The 24,003-nt window shown below is 47.0% G+C and overlaps 1 protein-coding gene across 1 annotated transcript in view; it reads left to right on the top strand.

Moving 5' to 3' along the window:
- LOC307085699 (dual specificity calcium/calmodulin-dependent 3',5'-cyclic nucleotide phosphodiesterase 1A-like) overlaps positions 1–21,101 on the top strand; it is a gene marked incomplete at both ends in the record, with an annotated part of 65,221 nt that extends 44,120 nt beyond the window's left edge. Inside the window, 15 exons of the mRNA XM_079750564.1 lie at positions 3,122–3,235; positions 4,384–4,566; positions 5,378–5,444; positions 5,740–5,856; positions 6,547–6,687; positions 9,161–9,261; positions 9,902–10,030; positions 12,090–12,191; positions 14,628–14,748; positions 16,876–16,957; positions 17,077–17,197; positions 18,949–19,115; positions 20,570–20,800; positions 20,908–20,970; positions 21,085–21,101. Of these exons, the coding sequence (XP_079606690.1) occupies positions 3,122–3,235; positions 4,384–4,566; positions 5,378–5,444; positions 5,740–5,856; positions 6,547–6,687; positions 9,161–9,261; positions 9,902–10,030; positions 12,090–12,191; positions 14,628–14,748; positions 16,876–16,957; positions 17,077–17,197; positions 18,949–19,115; positions 20,570–20,800; positions 20,908–20,970; positions 21,085–21,101 (1,756 nt within the window). The remainder of the gene's footprint in view (positions 1–3,121; positions 3,236–4,383; positions 4,567–5,377; positions 5,445–5,739; positions 5,857–6,546; positions 6,688–9,160; positions 9,262–9,901; positions 10,031–12,089; positions 12,192–14,627; positions 14,749–16,875; positions 16,958–17,076; positions 17,198–18,948; positions 19,116–20,569; positions 20,801–20,907; positions 20,971–21,084) is intronic.
- Between the last annotated feature and the right edge of the window lie 2,902 nt (positions 21,102–24,003).

The raw sequence follows: 24,003 nt of genomic DNA, 5'->3' as shown, positions 1-24,003 counted from the left end.
CAGAACATTGGTTTCAGTGTGCCCCACCATGTCTTTTAAACACAGATGTGGATGGAGAGGTATAGCTTGTGAAAGGTAGCGGTTCAGTCGTGGAGATTTGTCACAACAACACGTTTCCCCGCAGGGTCCCGATGTGGCCCGCGGTTGGTGCCGACACGTCTGATACACCGATGGCAGCACACAAGACCGGAGCCCACTAAAATGGAAGATGTCTACGGTCTGGATAATGGAGCTGTACATGTTGAACTGGACGAGGGTGGTCATCGGGGGAGGGAGGGAGTGCTTGGTTTCCATGGCGAGCGATGCTATTTGTCGAAACAAAAATCTATTTTTTTTTTTAACTCCTCCAGATCAGTTAGAGGTGATTGCACTCAACTGAATGCAACTAAGAAGGCGAATAAATTATAAAAAACTTTTGAAAAGAGGTTTGCCCGTTCTTGGCTTCTGTAGAAATAAAATGGAGATATAAAACTCTGAATCTTAGATGACAAAACACGATTCTTATTTTTATGGGATTATAAACTAATTAAAAAGTACTTGAATATGAATGAATATTATGTTCCGTCTGCCAAATTCGTTATGCTGGATGCCACTTAATCCGGCTAAGGCTGTATAATTGAAAGGGAGTGTGTACTCATTTAGATGCTAGCGCCCTGTCTCCTTTCACCAGACTGAACCAATCAGACCACATGAAATAAACATCACTCAGTCAACAACGCATCCCTTTGTGTTTCTGGGCCTGTCTGTGCTTGCCTCAGCCTCTGTATCCACTAAATAGGAAGCCACTTTATAACTTAGGTGAACTTTTTCAACAAAACAATTTGGTAACAAGGCATCAATTGCATAGATATGAATTCATTACGTTTTGAAGAACAATCTTTGGAAGCAAACTTGAAATGTTTCAACAGAACTTTGGTTACCAGGCAGCAGTTGCATAGATATGAACTCATTACAATTCAGTGCACTGAAATGAAGAGCTTTCAATTTTCTGGACTCTTGCACTTGTCTAGATCTAATGCAGCCGCCTTGGAAAAAAGCAATAAACCACATTTTTGAACATCCATAAAAATATCTCATAGCTGGAATAAATCCAAAGTCAAGCAATCCTCTCTGATCCTCTTATAAAGGCATTGGCAGTGATAAAATTAGACAAAAACATGAATTTAATACATTTATCAATAGTGCACTGATGGTTATATATTACACCAAGAGAATAATGTGTTGACATCATTAAAGGCTGGATTATACTTCTTTGTTCTTTTACCCTTTCTTCTTTAGATTATGGTTGCATTAATATTGTGAGGGGATCTGTCATACGTTAGACAGATTACACCCTGGCTTCATGATAAGGATGTTTCACTTAGTCCGTTGTCTGAATGTCCGTTTGCGAGGGCAGATGGATATTAACCCAGCAATTTACTTTGTGTGGGGACAAAAGCAGGTTCAATGATCTTCTTGGGGCTGACATAAATGTTGCACTCTTAAACTTGCATCCATTTTATTTTGCTGGGGAAAGTATCGGGACTTGAAAAAGGGGAATGGTTGTGCTTCATGTAGTGTTTACTCAAATAGTATTTTATAATTAGGTGTAATTAAATATGACTTCAGGGATGCTATAAATTATTAAAATCGTAAGAGCAAACCTGGATGCTGAAAACAACAACTGTATTACATTTCATTTTAACTGGCCATCCAATCTTATTCCATTGTTTGACAAACAAAAGCTGGCTAGATTGACAAAGCTCTCTTCAAAGGCACTCTGCAGAAAAAACATTCTTACAAGGCTTTCTTGGATGTCAGTCAAAATGTTTTTGCCACAGGAAGCACGGCATCTATGCGGTATTGTTACACAATCCATTTAAAAAAAAGCCAAACAAGCGGCCAATTATAGAATCGAAAGTCGCCATTTTGTGGTTGAATCGTACCCTGATGAGGAGCTTTGTCCTAAGAAATCAGCACTGTTTGGTTTGTTTGGAGCAGGTTAGCTGGAAAGCTCACTGGTACACAGCTGCTGTTAATCACCATCATTAGTCCACCCGTCAGCCGCGTCACGTGCCTGGCTCATATCGCCTTCTGACGCCACCGCTGGGCTTATTGTTGTTGTTACTTTTCTTTTGGGCTGTTTTTATTATTTCATCGTTTTTTCTATTCTGCTCGGCCATTTCCTCTTCGGGACCATAAGTTAAATTTAACCGCCGCTGTCTTTTTTTTGGCACGGCTCGGGAAGTGATTGCGATCCTTGGCAGCGGCCGGATAACGAGAAGACAGGAAGGGAGGCAGTCTGGGGTTTTACCGTCACTGATGTCACCCGTTAAGTCGTGTAATGTAACATTCAACCGAGAGATTTCATTTATTAATGTCATTAAAGAGAATGGTTTCGGAGCAACACAATGCTTGTGAGTTTCTTTTTATGATCACTTGGTACATTTAGGGCTCATCCGCCGTTGTGTAATGCTAATACCGCTAGTGTGACCGGTAGTTCACAGTACTATCTTGTGAACTATGGGTAAAATGAGCATTGCAGAGTACCAAACAATAAAAAACTGGGTATGAGGATGGTACTTCTCTAGTTCAGTCGGTTGTTTGTTTCCCCTGCCTCACCATCTCATTAAAAAAATTGTTACAATACCTTTAGCAGCAGTAAAAGAAAATAACATTCTTCTTGCTTAATGCTTCAGCAATAAGTAAACACTAGTCTAGCCTTAAAAGGAGCCAAAACACTTGTTCTTACTCTGAAGAAAAGCACTTGACTTCCAAGGCAGTAAATGGTATTTCACTTGCTATTGACGTACTAATTTTGGTAATCGTTTTTCAGCTCGGCTGGAAACTTGAGGAATATAAATGTGTGGTTTAAAAGTTTCTTGAAGAATAATTTAAGAGCATCTGGATTGATCTGTTGACAAAGATGCCTCTATAACACATTAACATTCAGTCCTAGTCAACAAAGAAAACACACAAATGTGAGTCATCATTAAATTCAGGGAACTGAGTGAGCAAACAATCGAAACATTAAAAAAAAAGGCCCAAACTCTCTCATACCTCAACCCTTTCACTCGCGGGGGAAAACTACACCGTTGAAGCGGCCGTGAAGTGACCCGTGTGTGTTTGTGTTTTTCTCCAGGTTAAGATGTCTGGTGAAACAGCTGGAGAGGGGGGAGGCGTCTCTGGTGGACCTGAAGAAGAACCTTGAGTACGCGGCCACCGTGCTCGAATCGGTGTACGTCGAGGAGACCAGGTACGCCAGAGGAGCCACACACAGACCAGGATTTCAACCAATCACAAGCTCAGAGATACCGACGGTTTCCTTTACAACTCCCCGGCTCTTTAAAAATGCAATTCTGTCTCATGCAGAGAGCCGTAGCTGCGCTGCGCTGATAACGCCAGGCCGCTTATAGGAGATCTGATAACCTTTCATATAGAAACGGTCCGAACCGCTCCACAGCGGTCACGTGATGACGTCACTGTTTGATTTTTCAAACCGATTTGATTCTGCTATTTTAACGTAAACCTAGGTTGGACTATTTTTGCTCCGTGCGCGTATGGCCAGGCTCCCCACCCCTGACATATACTCTATGATCTGGCTTATGGAATTATGTAAGACGTAATCATCTGCGCAGACCACAGATTATGATCGGCTCGCAGCGCCATGACAACAGCAGGATAAGGAGTGAACTGTCGGGCCCTGGACATGTCCGTACCGCAGTATAGACTATTGTGATAATAATGCCGTCGCGTCATTAGAACTGAGCCGAAGACACAGCAGTGGTGCTTTGAAGGGCTTGTGATGTGTTGAATTCCTGTAGCAAGTCCCAGTGAGCTTTGAAGCCTGCATTTGTGACATATATGACAATTAATTTAGGATTGATTTCTTTCTTTATTTCTCTCTTCCATCCTACCGCCCTCTTATTCCCTCCTGTCGCCCTCCCTTCCCTTCCCATCCCTCTATCCCTTTCCTTTCATCATTCCTCCCCTCCCACCCTCCATCCCCCCCCTCCCCTCCCTCAATCCCCTACCTCCCTCCATCCCCTCCCTCTCTCCCCTCCATCCCCTCTCTACCTCCCTCCCTCCCTCCCCTCCCTCCCTCCCTCCCCTCCCTACCTCCCTTCCCTCCCTCTATCCCCTCCCTCCCCCCTTCCTCCCTCTCTCCCCTCCCCTCCCTCCATCCCCTCCCTCTCTCCCCTCCCTTTCTCCCTCCCTCCCTCCCCTCCTCTCCCTTTCTGCCTCACTCCCTCCATCCCCTCCCTCCCTACCTCCCTCCCCTCCCTTTCTCCCTCCCTCCCTCCCCTCCCTTTCTCCTCCCCTCCCTACCTCCCTCCCCTCCCTCTCTCTCCCTCCCTCCCTCCCCTCCCTCCCTCCTCCCTCCCTCCCTCCCCTGTCCTCCAGGCGCCTGGTGGACACGGAGGACGAGCTCAGCGACATCCAGTCGGAGTCGGTGCCGTCGGAGGTGCGTGACTGGCTGGCCTCCACCTTCACGCGGCAGATGGGGCTGATGCTGCGCCGCACCGAGGAGAAGCCCCGCTTCCGCAGCATCGTGCACGCCGTGCAGGCCGGCATCTTCGTGGAGAGGTGGGGGGGCCAGCGGGTCGTGATCACCCCCCCTCCCCCCTCCAGCCAGACCTGGGGGGGGGGGGGGGGGGGGGGGGGAGGGGAGGGGCGGGGCCAGGGCACTTCAAATGTCAGCCGAATGAAATGGCTTGTGAAGTGGCGCGCACGGTTGTTGTTGTTTTGGCGCGCGGGTGCAGGTGGACACACGCGCACGCACACACACACACACACACGCACACGCAGTCGAGGTGTGCGGACATTGGAACACACGAATACAGACACACACAGAATTTGTGGACGCACACACACACAGGGGTGTTGAAGCACACACACTTTATTAATTCATACCTTGTGGGGCTTACACCTGGACCGTATTTCCTCTGCCAAACACACAGGACTGCCACAGCAGAGCCAGTCCAAGCACTGCTTTCACTTCAACCTCATGAAGTTTTGCGGAAGGGAATTTAGAAATGATTAGCTATGTACTGTTATCCAGTTCCCCTAACTATTAAGAATTACCCAGCATGCACCATTGCGGCCTTTGCAAGCATGAAGAACCATTCACCCAGCAATATACATGAAGTTAAAAAAATGTTACCACAAAACAACGTTGAATGTGTTAATGTATTACTTACTATGATGCTTAATGTTGCTGAATGTTTTTGAAGCATAAACCACGCAGCAGTCCCTTGACCCGAACAAGTGGGTTCTGAGAAGTCATCAGTAGATCATGGACCATTTTAAAGCAGCTTATGTTTGTCTCCATTAAGGATTGGATTTGTATTTGACGGATGCTCAATCCATTTTCTTTATTTTTGTTTTATCCAAACAGGATGTACAGACGCACTTCCAACATGGTTGGACTCAGCTACCCTTCCTCTGTAATATCTGTGCTTAAGGTATTAGCAGTAAGGTCTACGCACCAACACACACACACACACGTGCATGTGCACGCTTGCATGTGCACGCTCACATAGGCAAATGTAAACACACACACCCTTCTCGACTTTCTTTATTTCTTCATTTCAGCCATTTATCTTTCTCCGTTTCTTGTTTCATCTCTATTTCATTTATTTCACACAAACTCATTAATTATAGGAGTAAGACCAGGTAGATCTAAAACACAAGCCTTCATACCAACAAGTATACAACCTTCCCCCCCCCCATTAATCGGTGTCTGTGCTTCCTACCCAGAACGTGGACAAATGGTCGTTTGACGTGTTCGCCCTGAACGAGGCGAGCAGCGACCACGCGCTCAAGTTCATCTTCTACGAGCTGCTCACCCGATACGACCTCATCAGCCGTTTCAAGGTACAGGCGGGGGGAACGATCTCGCTCTCCTCCTTCAGCGCCCCTCTGACTCAGTGAAATAAGGCAGCGTAGGTCAGCCTGAGGCCCTCCGATCTCACTTCACTGCAACTTTCTTATCCGTTCCCACAGCTGCTTTGTGTCCCGTCCCGTCCGCGGCAGGTTTAAGTGTCTGCTTTCAGGCAGATTTACATTCTGTGTCGTGGAGAGGGGTTACGTCTGGCCTTCATCATGATCATGAACACTCTGTTTTCCTCAACCATTTCTCTGCAGCGTTTTACGACCGACGCCGCTCCACTCGGGAGTGGAAACATCGAACAAAAAAGTAGAGGATATAAAACGTTTGTTATCTTTGAACCAACTCAGCTGCGGAGAAGGGGGGATGTGTAGAAGTTTGTGGCTCACCAGCGAGCTCTGATTTGACGAGAGCTTGACATTATTCAGTGGTTTTGAATTCATAAGGATATGAATTTGGTATGAACTCTAATATTGATATTAACTCAAAACCACTGTTGTACGCTTATATGTGTGCAGGTTATAATGGCAATAGGAAATTCCTCCCCCCGATGCAAACGGTCCTTCAAATTCACACTAACCCAGGACTATCCCACCCTTGGCGGACTAATCGAATTGAGATTCCATTGTGAAGCCTCTTTGACCTTGAGCGATTCGGATTCGTCCTGTTGCTTGCAGATCCCCATCTCAGCGGTGGTGTCCTTCGTGGAGGCCCTGGAGGTGGGCTACAGCAAACACAAGAACCCCTACCACAACCTGATGCACGCCGCGGACGTCACACAGACCGTGCACTACCTGCTGCTCAAGACGGGCATGGTGGTGAGTCAGGCGCCCCCCCCTCGTTCACACGCATGCCCCCACACACATACGTTGCATGCACAACCATGCAGACATCAGGTACATCTACACATGCGCACACATACACATACAGTACATGCACAGACACAGGCACACATGCAGTACACACACACACACACATACACACACGCACACACAGAGATGCATGCACACAAACAGATACATACAGTACATGCACACACACACACAGAACATGCAAACGCAAAAATACATACAGTACATGCATACACACACACCCATGAACACACACACACACATACAGTACATGCACACACACACAAACACACACACGTATAGTTCATGCGCACACACACACAAGCATGAATACATGCACGTGTGCACAAATACAAAAAATATATAAAAAATACCAGAGACCACCAGCACCAGAGTGAATGTTTCCGTTGATGTGACGCAGTGAGGCTGATTCACACATCCAACATCCCTGGCGTTTGATGTGTGTTTAATTACAGCCTATCCTGACATGCCGCTTTAGAATGGATCATATTCTTCTCCTGAACAATTAATAGTTAATTATTTGCAGGAATACAAAGAGACTTGACAAGCGTGGCATCCGAGCAAATTCTTTAATCCCCATTTTGCTCAAGGCAATGTGTGACTATAGATATAAATAAATAAATAAATATATATGTGTGGGTATTTGTGTGTGTGTGTCTGTGTTTGGCAGTGGTTATGTTTACTATCATAGTGTACATATTTGTAAAGTACTTCCCCCCACCCCGTACAGTACAATGAACCCAGCAGAACACATCCACCCACGGTGCTCCCCAACAGAACTATTCCAGTGTATAACTCCACGGCGCCACTGATTCTTCCACCCTTACATTTTTAATTCCCTTGTGATCGATTCGGCCCCTCGACACCCCACTAGCTCCGTCAACTTGTGCTAATGCTGCTCTCCATCCCCTCAAACAGCCTGGCTGGAGGTGTTGGACCCCCGCCCCCCCCCCCCCTCTCGCTCTCTCTGTGTTTTTATTTAATCACCTAAATAAGGTGTCTGCGACAGCTGTCGTCGGGCGGACTGCGTGTGCCCGGGCCGCTCCTTCAGGCGCAAACCACATTACGAGCTGGCGTTGCCGGGCCCCTGGGAGACTGGCAGCGCTGGCATCTATCATGCGCCGGGGCCCTTTACACTCCATTAAATCAACAATCAGTAGGTCATTGATGAAGCAAGGCCCCGCCAGCAAACACTGAGGGGATGGATCGGCCATCTTGGTTGCCCGCGTTATTAATGACTCAACACCCCCCCCCACCCCCCTCCCACTGATTAGTCACCGCTATTGATTGCACTGCCGGCGCCGAGTAACATGTGCTGTGTGTGGGTGTGTGTGTGTGTGTGTCGGTGTCGGTGTGTGTGTGTGTGACTGTGACTGTGCGTGTGTGTGTGTGTGTCAGTGTGAGTATATATATATATTTAGTACGTGCTTGCAAGTAAATGTATTATGCTCACACACACAAACACACACACACACACACACACACACACACACACACACACACACACAAGCACACACACACACACACACCATTTATAATGCACACCTCATAAATAAATTCTACCCTATATACAAATTATTAATGCACACAGTTTTGTTATAACAGAGGATATGAATTGCTTGACAAAATGGACAACAACAACAACAACGAAAACAACACTTTGAAAACAACACTTGTTGTTGAATCACAGCATATGTGTATGACAGTGTAGAGCAGCTGCCCATCTTATCGTGCCCAGCTGAAGAGCCATGAAGCTCAGGTGACTGTTCTCCCTCTTTGCTTTACAAGGGCGTGTGACTCCCGCTGCAGAATTTCAAGAAGCCGCCAAATTGTTGTTTTTCCCGAGTGAACTCCTGAGGGAGGGGGGGGTGGGGATTCATCAGGACACACTTTAATGTGTTTCTCAATGATTTGCCCCATGTACGCCCTGCGTTCAGTTTTTCTGAACTTATCTCCTACTCCTCCTCCACATTTGTTTTCTATCTTGGTGACGCTGTCCCGTACCCGTCGGTTTTACTCCCCTCAGTGCCTTGTTTTGCGCCTGAATAAACGCCTTCATTTCATTCTTTTCACATCTCTTCATTATTTTTCTTGTCTCTTTCCTACCTAATTTGTTCTTCCCCACGGATTTCCAATTCCCTCTCTGTCACTCTCTCTCCCTCCCTATCTCCCTCTTTTTCTCTCTCCTTTCCCTCTCTCTTTCCCTTACTCCCTCTATGTCTCTCCCCCCCTCTCTGCCTCCCCCTCTCCCTCGTTCTCTCTTTCTCTCACTCCCACTATATCTCCCCCTCCCCCCTCCTCCTCTCTCTCTCTCTCTCTCTCTCTCAGTCCTCCCTACTCTCTCTCTCTCCCTGTTAACCCATGATCTCCTCAATCCGCTCCTGGTAATACTCTCTCTCCCCCCCCTCTGTCTGCCCAGCACTGGCTGACTGAGCTGGAGATCTTCGCACTGATCTTTGCGGCCGCCGTACACGACTACGAGCACACAGGGACCACCAATAACTTCCACATCCAGACCAGGTAATGGATCAGAGCCGTTTTCATAAATACACTGTCACCCCCGATCCACGTGTTCATTTGTACAGCAAGGGTGGTCCGGCCGGTCCAAGGTGGGGGATGGGGGATACCAATGAACCTCGATACTATAAGTCAGAATGTTTGCTGAAGATTGCTGTTGCGATTGTAGGAAGCCCAGCTTGGGAGGTCTGTGTAAAGACTGATTGGGGCAAGTGTGTGTGTGTGTGTGTGTGTGTGTGTGTGTGTGTGTGTGTGTGTGTGTGTGTGTGTGTGTGTGTATGCATATTGCTGTGTATGTGCGCTTTTGTGTGTGTTTGTGTGTGTGTGTGTGTGTGTGTGTGTGGGCCTGCTTGTGTGTGTGCATGGGCGCGCGTGTGGGTGTGTGCTTAAAAATAAGTCATCTCAACCGCAGAGAAATACAGGGAGGGATTGTGTGTTTTTTGAGGTCCAATACCTTCCATCCTTGTCCAATCTTTCTTCCTAACCCTCAAATCACACCCACTACACCTTTAATTGTTATTTTCTTATTTTTGTATTACTTGTCACCATGGCAACATAACCGCCCAAGGCACTACACCTTTAATCGTAATTCTTTTCTTACTTTTGTTTTTTTACTCGTCACCATGACGACAAACCCCCCCAGGTCGGACACGGCCATCCTCTACAACGACCGCTCGGTGCTGGAGAGCCACCACGTCAGCGCGGCATACCGCCTGCTGCAGGACGACGACGAGATGAACATCCTGTACAACCTGTCCAAGGACGACTGGAGGTGAGCCTGGACACGCCCACTGTGCCACGCCTCGTACAGCCGATCACTGTGGCTGAATGCTGATCTGGGATCCAGCGGTTATGTCACCGGAGAACTTCTAGTGGGGGTGGGGGGGGGGGGGGGGGGGGGGGGGGGGGGGGGGGAGACAGGGCAGAGCCAGGGCTGGACGTCAGAAACCGAAAAGGCCAGAGTTAAGCTTTTCGGATTACTTTTCCCAAAGTCTTATTTGGGAGAGCAGGTTAATGCAGACAGAGCGGTGCGGTAGACCAATCAACAGGGGCTTAGGTGGAGCAGAGTCCAAGCAGCACAGACTAGTCCAAACAGGACCGAATAGTCCAAACAGGACAGGCTAGTCCAAACAGGACAGGCTAGTCCAAACAGGACAGACTAGTCCAAACAGGACAGACTAGTCCAAACAGGACAGACTAGTCCAAACAGGACAGGCTAGTCCAAACAGGACCGACTAGTCCAAACAGGACAGGCTAGTCCAAACAGGACAGGCTAGTCCAAACAGGACAGGCTAGTCCAAACAGGACCGACTAGTCCAAACAGGACAGGCTAGTCCAAACAGGACCGAATAGTCCAAACAGGACAGGCTAGTCCAAACAGGACAGGCTAGTCCAAACAGGCGAGACTAGACCAAACAGTCCAAACAGGACAGACTAGTCCAAACAGGACAGACTAGACCAAACAGGACAGACTAGTCCAAACAGGACAGACTAGTCCAAACAGTCCAAATAGAACAGACTAGCCCCATCAGTCCAAACAGGACTGACTAGACCAAACAGTCCAAACAGGACCGACTAGTCCAAACAGGAAAGACTAGACCCATCAGTCCAAACAGTACAGACTAGACCAAACAGTCCAAACAGGACTGACTCGACCAAACAGTCCAAACAGGACAAACTAGTCCAAACAGTCCAAACAGGACAAACTAGTCTATGTTCAAGCAGAGTTCATCCATAGACATTATTAGTTTGCATGATCAGAACCCACCGCCTCTTTTTCGTGGCGGGAATCAGCCAGGAAATCCGCCTGCAGATGAGATCCCCCCCCTGATGGAGGTGAGAAGATGGAAATGGTGAGGTGGCTTGAGGGAATTCCCGGTGAAGTCTTGTCTCCACCTGACCCCGATCTCCTGCTGTGCGAGACGAGTCCAGGTCTAGGAGGAGACGGGAATGGAGGCGGGCTGCAGCAACATCAGAGTCAGTCGTATCGGGACAGGAAGTGAAGGGTACACGCTGTATTCAAGCGTTGTTTCACTCATCATACAGCAAGTGAATCCTGATTTAGCCGAGGAAGAAACGGGAGTGGTGTTCTGCGTTGACAGCGTGGGAATGTTTGACTTGAAGTGACTGAAGTGCGTGCGTGTATGTGTGTGTGTGTGTGTGTGTGCGCGTGTGTGTGTAGTCGTCCTAATTGAACTTTTGCTGTAGCTCCGTTTTTAACAGGACCCCACGAAACCCCAAAATGAGTTCATGTTCATCCAGTTAAACCGCAGTGTGAAGTCATCCCTCATCTGGCAAAACAAATCACAGAGCTCCATGGGGGTAAATAGAAAATCAGGATCAGCAAACACTCACCAAAGCCTTTTTGTTGGTGGGCGCCCCGGTTATAATGATGATACTACATTGACGCAGACAGCTGGGATACAGCGTCCTGTGGCTCATGCCAAGCGCTTGATGGAGCACATATAAATATGGGGGGGGGGGGAAGCTGTTACCAAGCATCGCCGTTGTCACGACGATGTGCTTCATCAAGGACTCGAAAATATGATAACATTAATGATGGATCGTCGTCATCATCATCATCATCATAAATGCTCTACTCTCTCCAAAAACAACAAACTATTAGAGCCCCCATTCAAACCCAGATGAGTCCCGTGTCCAAACTCCAACAACTGTTTCACATTACACTCACACGCGCGTAAGGTTTTCGGGCGTCAAATCGTTTTTTTTTAATGCATTTAATATGGAGTCGTGGTTACAGTTATGAACCACTTGTGACTACTCTTGTGGCTGTGGGTTGTGAGAAGGTGTGTTGCCCTCCTTGTGTCCAGGGAGCTGCGGGCGCTGGTTGTGGAGATGGTGCTGGCCACAGACATGTCCTGTCACTTCCAGCAGGTCAAGACCATGAAGAACTTCCTGCAGCAGCCGGAGGGGTGAGTGACCGAGGGCGCTGGAGTTCCCACCACACACCGCTTCACCTTCGGCAGGCTCCTGAATTCCATTCAATCCTCATTGACCACAACAGCGGGTGGGCATTAGTGACTGGCCTTTTTGATGAAACAGACAAGCACGCAGGCACACAAACCCGTTGTGCCCCCAAAATGAGTTCTGTCGGTGGATTCTGTGTCACCGCACGGGACAAGTGCAAGTGGGTGGCAGGTTGATTGTGTTGAAGTGCTGTATTTTGCATATTTTGCATAAAAAGGTAGTGCACTACACTGCCTTGTAAGTGCATCCAAAAAAGCCAGTTCTTTGTACACCTAAAATACAACCCAACGGGATGAATTTGTGCCAACATCTGGTTTTGAGTCAAATTAGTTTTTTCTTTGTAGAAATACATGTGAGACACCATGACTGTACACCGCCGTCAGGGGACATACGACTCTTAGCAGAACCGCAAACAGTCCCACTTTAGCTCACTTAGATCTTTTATGATAGACAGCCAGCTATAGCGTATTCCTCGCTAATAGGATCTAATACCCAACTAATTGGAGGGCACCGCATCATTTTTTTCTGGACTTGTTTACCCGTATTAAGTGGGATAATGAAGTGGATGATATGTCGCTAATAAGCGACGGCACTTTGTAGCTCTGTTTGCATCACGTTAAGTACTACGTAAACATAATTACGAGGGACACGCGGCCACCGACAGCAAGATGATTGCTGACGTGTTTACTTTGAACGCAGCTCAGCCGACGGCGAGGGGAGTAAGGGGGAACCGGTCTTGACACCTGCCCTTTGGAAACGGACGTAGCCTCTCTAGTCTAAAATCTGGTTTGTCGTAGGCTAGCTAGGCTCTCAACACACACACACATCGCCAATCTTCTCTTCACATCGTTTGGAAAAGCAATCATAAGGCGGACTCCGATTATTACACGCGAGCAGTAAGAGACGGAATTGTTGCAGGCAATCAGTGGCAGGATATGAATCCAAGTATCAACTGTCACAGAGTAATCGTAGATGAATATGTCTTTCTAGTGGAACGGCAGGAGCATTGCCATAAAAAAACGAGTCAAATCGAGTCAACCTTTAGTGTAACGTATTGTTTAAACATCGTGCTTGTCCGTAGAGGAATCTCTGAAGAGCGCGATTTGATTTACATAAGCTGCAAGTCGTTTATTCCCCATGAGCAGAAAAAGCGATAGTCAGCTAGTCACCTTTGGGGTCCACACATAACATACGAGACATAAACAACGTATTAGAATGTGATTTAAAAGAAGGCTTTGATGGAGCTTTATATGGTCAATGTGTCGCATAGGAAGTGCTGCACAAGGTAAGGCAAGGTCGTTATAGGCTTTCTTTTGGGAGTGTGTGTGGATGATGGCTGCTTTAAGCAGCCATCATCCGCACACACTCCCGCACTTTCTTATCATTTTTCACTGACGTGAGTGCTGAGTAGAATGTAATCAGGAGGCTTTAGGCAACACACATGCAAACATCTTCACAAACAGATAGACGTGAACACACATACACGCAAGCATCCACACACAACTACACACACGCAGAGCAGACATTAAGGGAATGCAGAGTGAGCAGAAACCCCACTGCCGGTGGATGAACTCCGAGGTGAAGTCATTTAAGTCAGTCAATCTTCCTCCAGGGCTGCTAGGATTGCACTTTGATTCCTAGCCAAGTGAATATGGATTCAACTGTGTGCGTGCAAGTGTGGACGCATGTGTGTGCGTGTGCGCACGTGCGGACGCTTATGTCAACCTAATCCCGGATCCAGCACTTCTACTCTGTTATAGCAGAACTTCTTGAGGGTGACGGCACAGAGCCTGGGCCTGAAGCAATGAACTGAGAAGGGGCGGAGTAACTCGCTGTTTACGTTTTTCTCGCGGAGATAGGCAACCGAAAAATAATTACTTGCCCGAGTGGATGTAGCTTTCGGAAGGGGATTTAATTAAGTGTATTTCTACAGTTTACTACTGCTGGCTGAGTTTGCGATTGTGATTTACACGCTTAAAGATCCCTGCCTTGAGCCACATGATTGGTCAAAACAAGTTTTAAGCCAAATAAAGCAAAAACAACCGTTCACCCAGATTTACGCTTGTTTGGAATTCAACTTTAGATATTAATCTAAAGTCTGTCTTATTGAACACTTAATATTGATTCCGGTGACTTTACTTCTTGATATGTCGATGTGCACATCTAACCCTAAAACTGTTTTGGCTTTGGTAAAAAAATAGATACTGCCCAAGTCAACACCACATGTATTTATACCCGCTTATTTTGCTGTGTCGGCACTGCAGAAATGTCAGGTATAGTCAGCAGGTATAGTCACTGTGGTGGCTCATAAGTGCAACATCTGCAGAAAACAAATGAGTGCTTTCGTGTCGGCTTGTCTAATTGGAACCTGTGTCTTCCAGCGTGGACAAGCCCAAGGCCCTGTCCCTCCTGCTGCACACGGCCGACATCAGCCACCCCGCCAAGACCTGGGACCTGCACCACCGCTGGACAGCCTCCCTCCTGGAGGAGTTCTTCATCCAGGTACACATGCTAACAAGCTAGCATGCTAATGTGTCCGTTCTACTGGGTGACTCCCTCCACCAGTGGTTCGTCCTGTTTGACATATATCGTGGTCAATGGTTTTTTTTTATGTATGCTAACGGGGGGAAAATACTGTGACTGTATGACCAAACGATGAAGTCTTCTTTAAAGTCGCAACGTATGCCATTTGAACTAGCTCATAGCTTACAATAACCTAGAGATATCTGTAGGCAACGCTGATCAATGGTGATTTTAATCATGTTAGAAAGAGGATCACATCCTTTTACTGACATATTCTACAAATAAGAAATGCCAGGAGTACCTTTTTCTAGCCTGGGAATCGGGTGAATCTGGGAGCTTGTGTTTTATTTGCTCTGGCAAATGCATCTGACCCCGTTCAGACGGATTTCCAGCAGGCTTGGCCCAGGTCGGGCCAATCACAACAGTTTATTGAAGCACCGTTGAGGCATTTTAATATAAAACCAAGATGGCCGCAGCTTGTAGGTCACACGTTTCATTGATCCGATTGGTTGTATTTCTATCCAATTGCGTCAGGAGGCAATTCTGAGCCCCATGATAATGCCAAACGTAAATCATAACTGAACTGAGAGGTTTAAGACTTGTATGCATTTGAGACTCGCATTTGGTCCGGTGATGTCAGACTAGCTTTTCTCTCACAAATCCTGACTTCTCGGGCAGAAGCCCAGATGCAAACCCCCTGCCAGGAGAAGCTCATTCTCTCGTGGGAATAATACGGAAATTATCTCGGATCGCCCAAGAGATTTCTGGACCGGGGTCCAACATTACCAATAATTGTGATAATGATGATGATTACTATTATGAATTATTACTTCAACACGGTACTTCACCACAATCGCACGGCACATCATTTACATCTAGTGGGGGGGGGGGATTCATAGTCATTTTGTCGTTAGCATAATTCTCCCAACATGCTCTCTGGCAGACACTCAAGTCTCTTTTGTCATCTCCGATAATGAGAACAGAACATGTTCCACAGGAGATTAAAACCCGGGAACGGAACCCTGTTCGGCGCACCAGCAGGAGCGGACCGACAGGGTGTAAAGAGTAAATCACTCCGAACGTCAACCTCCGACGTTTCAATCCTGCCCTGATAGATACGCCCGAGTTAAGTGGATGAGAAAGGGTTCCTCGGAAAACCTTGAGGAACGCCCGCTCTCGGTCACGCCCAATTTAAGGTGTTTTTGTTATGAACACAGTCACTACAGGGGAGGGGATCAAATATGTTCAGAGTCGCCCCCCAACAGCGTGTTTCCGTAAAAGTGGTGTTGGTGTTGGTGGTGGTGGCGGTGGTGGTGATGTTGGCAGTGGTGGTGGTGGTGGCTCGAATCGCTTGGCTACTTTTGAGGGCGGTGGTGGTGCTGTTGCTGTGCACGGTGACGGCTGGAGGGCGGGGGCGTAACAGTCTTTGACAGCAGGGCACGGGTTCAATGGAGGATAATGTAATGTGTGTCCGACTGAGAAAGTAATGACAACAAGAGAGTGGACTGCAAGCACCGTAGATTGCATGCACTTTCGTTGGCTGAGTAGAGGATTGCGTGCAGTCTCTATGGCTCTCTCTGGTGCAATGTGTGTTATGGGTCTGTATGATTGTGTCTATCAGCCAACCATGGGTAGCCCACATGCTCAATGTCCTAGGGTGCATTTATGGTGATTCTGTTGTATTGGTCATTTCAAGGATGTCTATACTGTAGGGATGGAGGAATCGAATTCGGTGATTCTTTGTCTCAGCAATACGAGTATTGTCAGGTTGACTAATGAATTTTATAAATATATATATTCTAAGTAAAGTAATCTCCATGCAAACAAATGCATGGTACTGTCCTACAGAATTTTGTGTGAACTTAGCGTGGTTCTGTTTGTTAATGTTTATTTAAAAAACAGCAACAGACCTGTAGAACCCCAACCTCAAAAGATACATTCGCACATACAAATCTGAACAGTGTACCGCAATATTTACCGAATCACAATTCTTACTGCACTCCAAAAAGATATTTTCCAACATTGCATCATGAGGTCCCTGCCCATTCCCGTCCGTGACACAATGCTGAATGCTCAAACCGGAATTCTCCCTCTGTCGTTTCCCAGGGGGACAAGGAGGCAGATCTCGGACTCCCGTTCTCCCCGCTGTGCGACCGCAAGTCCACCATGGTGGCCCAGTCCCAGATCGGTAAGCTTCTCCCGCCTCTGCTCCATCACATGTCCTCCATGGTGCTCGCCCGAGACACGGGTATGCCCTTCTGTAACTGTGGAACTGACTGTTGTGTTTTGTGTGTGATCTTTCACCAGGCTTCATTGACTTCATCGTGGTGCCCACCTTCACCGTGCTGACGGACATGACGGAGCGCATTGTCACGCCGCTCATCGACGAGGCCTCCCACGCTGGCGTCGCAGGCTTCCGACGCTCCAGGTAAAGCCTCTTCTGTCTGTCTGTCTGTCTGTCTGTCTGTCTGTCTGTCTGTCTGTCTGGCCTTTCTTCCCACACTGGCTTTGCAGGCTTCCAGTTAAAGCCTCTTCTGTCCGTCCGTCAGTCTGTCCGTGCGTCTAGCCTTCCTTCTGCCTGTCTATCTTTTCTTCCTTTTCAACCTTCCTACCAGCCCTTCCTCATCCTCCCTGGGCTATCCATGGGGGAGAATGAATAACTTTTGATGAGCCATTGAACAAAAGGCACTCTGCCGTTACAATGAAATAACGTTTTAGGTGCACCTGGAGAAAGTAAAGGCGCTTCTCGGTTGAACGCGTCCTTGGCTATAAAGCAATTTGCATTTTAAACAACTTCTGAAGGTTAGATTAGTCGTGAAAACAACTGCCCATAGCTTCAAGGCAGACCAGGGAAGTAGATAATGAAATGGTGTAATGGCATGGAGTCGAACTTTAAATGGCATTTAATTACGTTGACGACGACATCTCTAATGAGTCCTTCATCATCTCGGCGCGTACGCAAGTGTCTGTAAATCTCATCAAGCACACCTGGAAATCGACACTCGCACACGGTAAACTAGTTTGCACCCTGTTTCCGCACTGATCTCCCTGGCAAACTGGTTTTGAATACTGAGCAGTTCCCCCCCATGCAAACGGCATCGTGACTCGCGTTGGTTCAGCAGAAACCCCCTCAAGACTCTCACTTCCCTCTACCGCTGTCTCTCCCAGCGGTGTACAGGTGCTCACGTGTTTGAATAAACGGTTGTCAACCCACTCACGAGAAGTCATTCATTAAAAGTAGAGGAGCTCTGAAAGTGCATGCATTATATCTATCTATGTATAGATATATAGATAAATATATGTATCTATATTAAGTGAGATCAAGCAGTGCTTGAAGAACCACTGTACACACCTGTTCTCCTTACAAGAGAAGTCATTAACGAAAATCGGCCTGCGGACAGAGGCAGCCAACTGGAAACGCTACATTGTGTTTCCGTTTGCACCCTCCTCGCCTCGTTTGTCTGTTTACACACACCTACTAGCATGCCTGTGTGCGTCTGCACGCACACACACAGACACACACCTAAACACACAGACTGAGGCAGCTCCTGGGCAGCATTTAGACCAGCTTTCAATCAAGTGTCGTATTATTGTGTCTCTCTCTCTCTCTCTCTCTCTCTCTCTCTCTCTCTCTCTCTCTCTCTCTCTCTCTCTCTCTCTCTCTCTCTCTCTCTCTCTACACTTGCTCTCCCACTCCATCTCTTGATCTCTCGGGCTCTCTCTGTCAATCTTCCCTCCCTGCGGATAGTACACTGTAGACTCACCTGTCAGCAGCCTAGCAGTAGCGAGTCAGTGGATTGTCAGGGAAAGCAGAGTTGCCAGATCTTGCAAGAAAAGCTAGAATAGCGCAGGGATAAATTACACTGTGAGGGTCGGAATGGTTGGTTGCTCTGGTTCGTTCTGGCGGTGATCTCAAGTTCAAGTTCAGAGAAAAGAAGATAAAATAGATGTTGAGATAGAAGATAAAACATTTATATAATCCTGTTGCTAGCTTTTAGACCATTGCAATGCGGTACTGCCCAGTCAACTGACACATTATTGCTAAGATACCGACTGACTGATTGATGACAGATACCTTACTACAGACACTTGGCTCAAACACAGGGCGGAAATTATTAACCGCCGCAGGTATAAACATCCTTGTCTCCTTTCACCCTTCATTTCCCCCCTTTGTCCCAGTATGAGTTCAGAGGAATCCAAGCGGGGCAGCATGAAGAGCACCGGGCTGGACAGCACCTCCTCCGGCCACTGCTCTCTGCTGGCCGTGGACCACAAGAACTTCAAGACCCTGTGGAACGACGAGGTCTACCAGAACCGCGAGAGGTGGAAGGCGCAGGCCGCCAAAGGTACCCCCACCCGCTGCTCTCAGACGTGTGTTCTTCAGCAAGGATGGGCTCCGACCCCTTTCTTGGTCAGCAGGATGGGCTCCGACCCCTTTCTTGGTCAGCAGGATGGGCTCCGACCCCTTTCTTGGTCAGCAGGATGGGCTCCGACCCCATCCATGTTCAGGGGGATGGGCTCCGACTCAATCCTTCATCGGAAGGACGGGCTCCGACCCTTCCTTTTTCCAGCAGGATGGGCTACGATCCATCCTTGGTCAGGGGGATGGGCTCCGACCCCGTCCATGTTCAGCAGGCCGACCTTCAGGGAGAACCGTCCCGCTTGGCTGTTTCCTCATATCAAAGAGTACAGCTTAACCCGTTGTGAAGAAATCACAGTTAGCGGCATTGAACTTTGCGTGATTATTTTGGGAGGACACAGAGTTCATGTCGCCCCCAACACTCGTACGAAACGGCACTCTCTTTTATTAAAGCACCGCCGAGGGCGACCGTTCCCCTTCCTGTTGACCTTTAGCGGACTTAAGTTAAAGCCTGCCCTGCTGTTTCAGGTCAAAGATTAGATGAGTCATTTGGGTTATTATTTTGCTGTTTAGCAGTCGCTATGATCCCGCATGACTTTCAGTGATTTCTTTAGTTTCACGGAGGAGAAGGTCGGGGTGAGCTGTGCTGCTCAAGTAGCCCTGAATGCAGGAGTTCTGCAGGCACACAGCGGACATTGGGGAAAGATATGCTAATGTCCACGAGTCAAGAGAGCTAATATATTCCTTGGAGCGAAAACATGACAGAAGCCTGGAATCGTCCACCACTGCTGTGCATTGGGCTCTGCTGCTGCTAGTGGTGGTGGTGGAGGTGGTGGCGGCGGTGGTGGTGGTGGTGTGGTGGTGGTGGTTGTGGAGTTAATCAGTTCCAACTTGAAAGTGCTGTAAAGCGGGCAACATTGGCGACTCCCACAAGCCATATGCCATCGAGGCAATCAAGGAAAAAAGCAGCCCTTGCTGTACACAGCGGAATGGTATAAAGGGCTGTCTCTACTGGCCTCTACTGCTAGAGAAAGAGTATTACACCATGTCAATGAAATGAAAGGGCTCACCTCCCAAGTCCATATAATGCCTGTCCCTGCTAGACCTATTAGGGTGAGAGAAAAACCTCAACAAACTAGCACCCATGAAAGAAAACATTGCAAGATACTTGTGAGATATTGATTAATTTGTATGGAGTTTATGTTTTGTGAAATGTACTATATATACATATGTTTATTGCAATGAACATTGTGCATTAGTTAAATTACTGATGGATCCAAATGTGGCACTCACACACACGTTCACAAACACACGCATGCACGCACGCACGCACTCAATCACTCACTCACTCACTCACTCACTCACTCACTCACTCACTCACTCAGACCCTCCACCTCCAACCAACCTCCACCCTGTGTGTGTGTTTGCGGGGGTCTCCAGAGGCCGAGGAGAGGGCCAAGAGGGAAGCGGAGGAGCCGGCCAAACCGGAGGACGCCTCGGAGCCCCAGGCCGACGCAGAGCCCCCGGACCCCGCCGGCACAACGCAGACCCCCGCCGCAGAAGTCCAGGGCGCCGAGGCGGACGACCCCTGCTGCCCACTGCCAGAGGACGACGCTGGGGCTCAGAGCCCGGATCAGGGACCCCAGCCTGGCGCTCCCCCCCTACTGAACGGTGGGTCGCCGTGGCAACGTGCGTACGTTCATGCATCATAACGGAGTGGTGTTGTGGCGCCGGGGTCCGCTATGGCCCATCGTGTCATTTTGATTATCTTTTTCTAGGGGAGGTGTCCGAGGGAGCTGAATCCCCGCAGGGAGAGGAGCAGAAGAGTAGATCCCCTCATGGTGTGTTTAGGGGTTGTTTTTGATGGTACATCCGAATGGTAGCCCACCATGTTGAAATGTTCTTTTAAATCCTTGACAATCTTGAGATTTGATCCCTTGTATCTACCTCCGCAGAACAAGAGACCGACTGAGGGAGTTCTACAGCCACGGTCCAACTGTTGAAACTCGAGTCAAACTCCTGCTTTGTGTTCGTTTTTTCCCCAACGTCCCACCACACAGCGAGGCCATTACTTTGACTATGTCGCCCCCTACAGGGCGTTCTGGGGAATGACACGAGCCCCCTCGCAATCTCTCTACTTCTGTTTCTTCCTTCCTAAAGGTATACTTTGTCAGACATTCGGACAAGACCACAACCACTCAAAAACCAAGACCACTCTTAACACAAAAGAGACTCCCTCCCCTCCCTCCCTCCCCATCACCTGCAGATGAGCTGTCCTCGGCTTGAGCTAAAGACAGATGGTTTTCAGTGGTGTGATTATGTTAATGTCACTTCCTTCTATCCAGACCGACAGGCATGGACTGGTCTGTCTATATCATTGAGGAGGAGGAGGATGAGGATGAGGAGGATGATGATGATGATAATGATGAAGAAGGGAGCTAGACAGCGTGCTATACATCAGGAGCTGAATTATAATACTCCTTAGTTAGGTAACAAAGGTGATCATACATAACTGTGTGAAACACATTGAAGAAGATATCCATGACAAAGTATACCTTTAATTCCATGTGCGGGCTTGTACAACGTTCTTCTGGCCTGGCCCTTCACACCCTACACTCCCTCTCTGCCTTCCAAACACTCTTCCTTCCTGATGGTGTGAAGACGTACAGATTACTGCCGTCATCAGAGCTGAGTTATATGTTTTTTATTTTGTATATAGAAGTAAAGAGGAAATTACTGCGTTGGTATTGCCCGTGGATCTATGTCTACGGCTCTACTATAGTAACGATACGATGGCAAAACAAAATATTTGGATACCTGGTTTACAAAAACAAATGTGCTCTTTCTTTATTTTACATTTTTATCTTTAATTAAACGATGTGTCGGACCTTAAACAAGATGGATGCCTACAATGTTGATATTTTAACAAGCTCTGCTTAAGTTGAAGTAAGGGCACAGTCACAAAACACAAACAGTATGGCAAAAGTCATGCTTTTTTTCAGAAAAGGTACATACACACACACATACACGTACACGCATACAGGCACACAGACACACAGCCAGCTTCCATATGTGTTTCTTCTGCAGATAGTAGCAATTGTTTTTCCATGGAGAAGGGACACAACATCCTCTCTGCCTCTTTAACAGGCTTCACACCTTATATTGTAGGGTCATGCCATTTGAAAGATCTATATTATCCAATACAGCTCTAGGTAGAGGTCCTTTTTTTACAATGAACTTGTCCACTGCAATCACTCAGACTTTTGGATTGAGTTAATGATCTAATTTGAGGGGGAGTTGACAAAACATTTGCGAGGAAACAATCCACCGACACATAGATTTGGATGTAGCATACGATACTGTATGTCCAAAATGTAGGTTTTCCGACTTGCACATTTCAAACATATCAACGCTTCTTTGGTTTTAATTTTGAAGGGTGTTTTGTAAAAAATCCGAAATGTTTTTTTTTTGCTTTTTTTTGGTGGTTATTTTTTTAATCTTTTCTGTGATAGAACTATTGATCGTTGTCTCATCGCCTCCATAAGGTCCTGCCTGTTCACCTGTTCCTAGACCAGCCAGCCAGTCCTCTAGCACTCCCGTTGCCTTCCTACGTGGAATTACACTGTACAGTGCTTCAGTATATCCTATCACAGGATAGGTTTCCTCCTACGGCGCCCGGTCACAATGTTCCGGCCCCTCTTGTCCCCTTGTCCCCCGCAATGTGTTGAATCCGTACTCTCGCTCAACTGTTCCAGCTAGCTCCAATCCAGCCAGCTATCTTTTTATTATGTTTTAATCTGTGATGGCCATGCATCAGAACATCACAAAAACAACCGCTAGCTGCTTCTTGACTGTAGCCGCCAGAGAAGTGTAAAACTCCTTGTATGTTGATGTATAGAAGATGCAGACGTTATTTTATTGTGCATATGTAACATATATTGAACTTATTCTGCGACGTTGTTTCAGCCTTAACTGTACACTGTATGTGTTGTGATTGGACGAGAAGCGTTTTAGCAGTATTTACGTAACGGTTGAACTGTTTCCCTGAGATTGTGGCCTTTTTTTAACCGACAATATAGTTTCTCCCAGAATGTTGAGTTATTTTTTGAGGGTATATCTCCTGAGCATACCAACATTGCCATGTTTTATGATTATTATTATTAAGTAACATTTAAGATTTGCATTTATATTCCTTCATTGTTTTTATTGTTTGTCCTCACTCCGAATTAAGTAGTGGCTTCTACATTAGGAAATCCCCTCAAACAAAGAGTCAGTGGTGCAACATTGCTGAATAAATAAATATATTTTAATCCTCTTAAATAACTGAGAAGTGGTACAGGTCAAAACAATTTATTGGATCATTATAGTATACATTTAATATGTAGAGCATTCTTTTTGGTTTTGTTAGTTTAATTTTAGATATATTTATTGCATCCCAAAGCAGCATATTCATACAAACACAGTTTAAGTTGGCCGGTTACTTTTTTCTAGTTTGATAATCAGTTGGATAGTGAATGTACACAACAATTAGATTTAACAGTTACTTTCTGAGCTTTTTTTATTAACATGAAAGAAGACCATAAAAGAAAATGTACCCTTCAGACTTGTCAACCGAATGTAACTTTTGTTCATTTCATGTGCATTTCATCCTCCCTGTCTACATGCAAAGAGACTTGATTACACTATTATTCAAGGATTCATTTCCTGTTCTTTTTTTTGGTCTCAAGTAGAAACTCCACAATTCCGATTCTCAACTGCTGCCGCCACAGTCTAGTCTGATAGGCGCTTGGTTGAACACTTAATGCCTCCTGTTAGCTAACGGGACCAATGTGTGTGATGTTGGTGGTCATGTTTAGTCACATTACTTTGCTCTA

The sequence above is a fragment of the Pollachius pollachius genome, assembly GCF_949987615.1.
Source record: "Pollachius pollachius genome assembly, chromosome: 14".
Classification (NCBI taxonomy): domain Eukaryota; kingdom Metazoa; phylum Chordata; class Actinopteri; order Gadiformes; family Gadidae; genus Pollachius; species Pollachius pollachius.
This window is presented reverse-complemented; position numbering and strand designations above follow the sequence as displayed.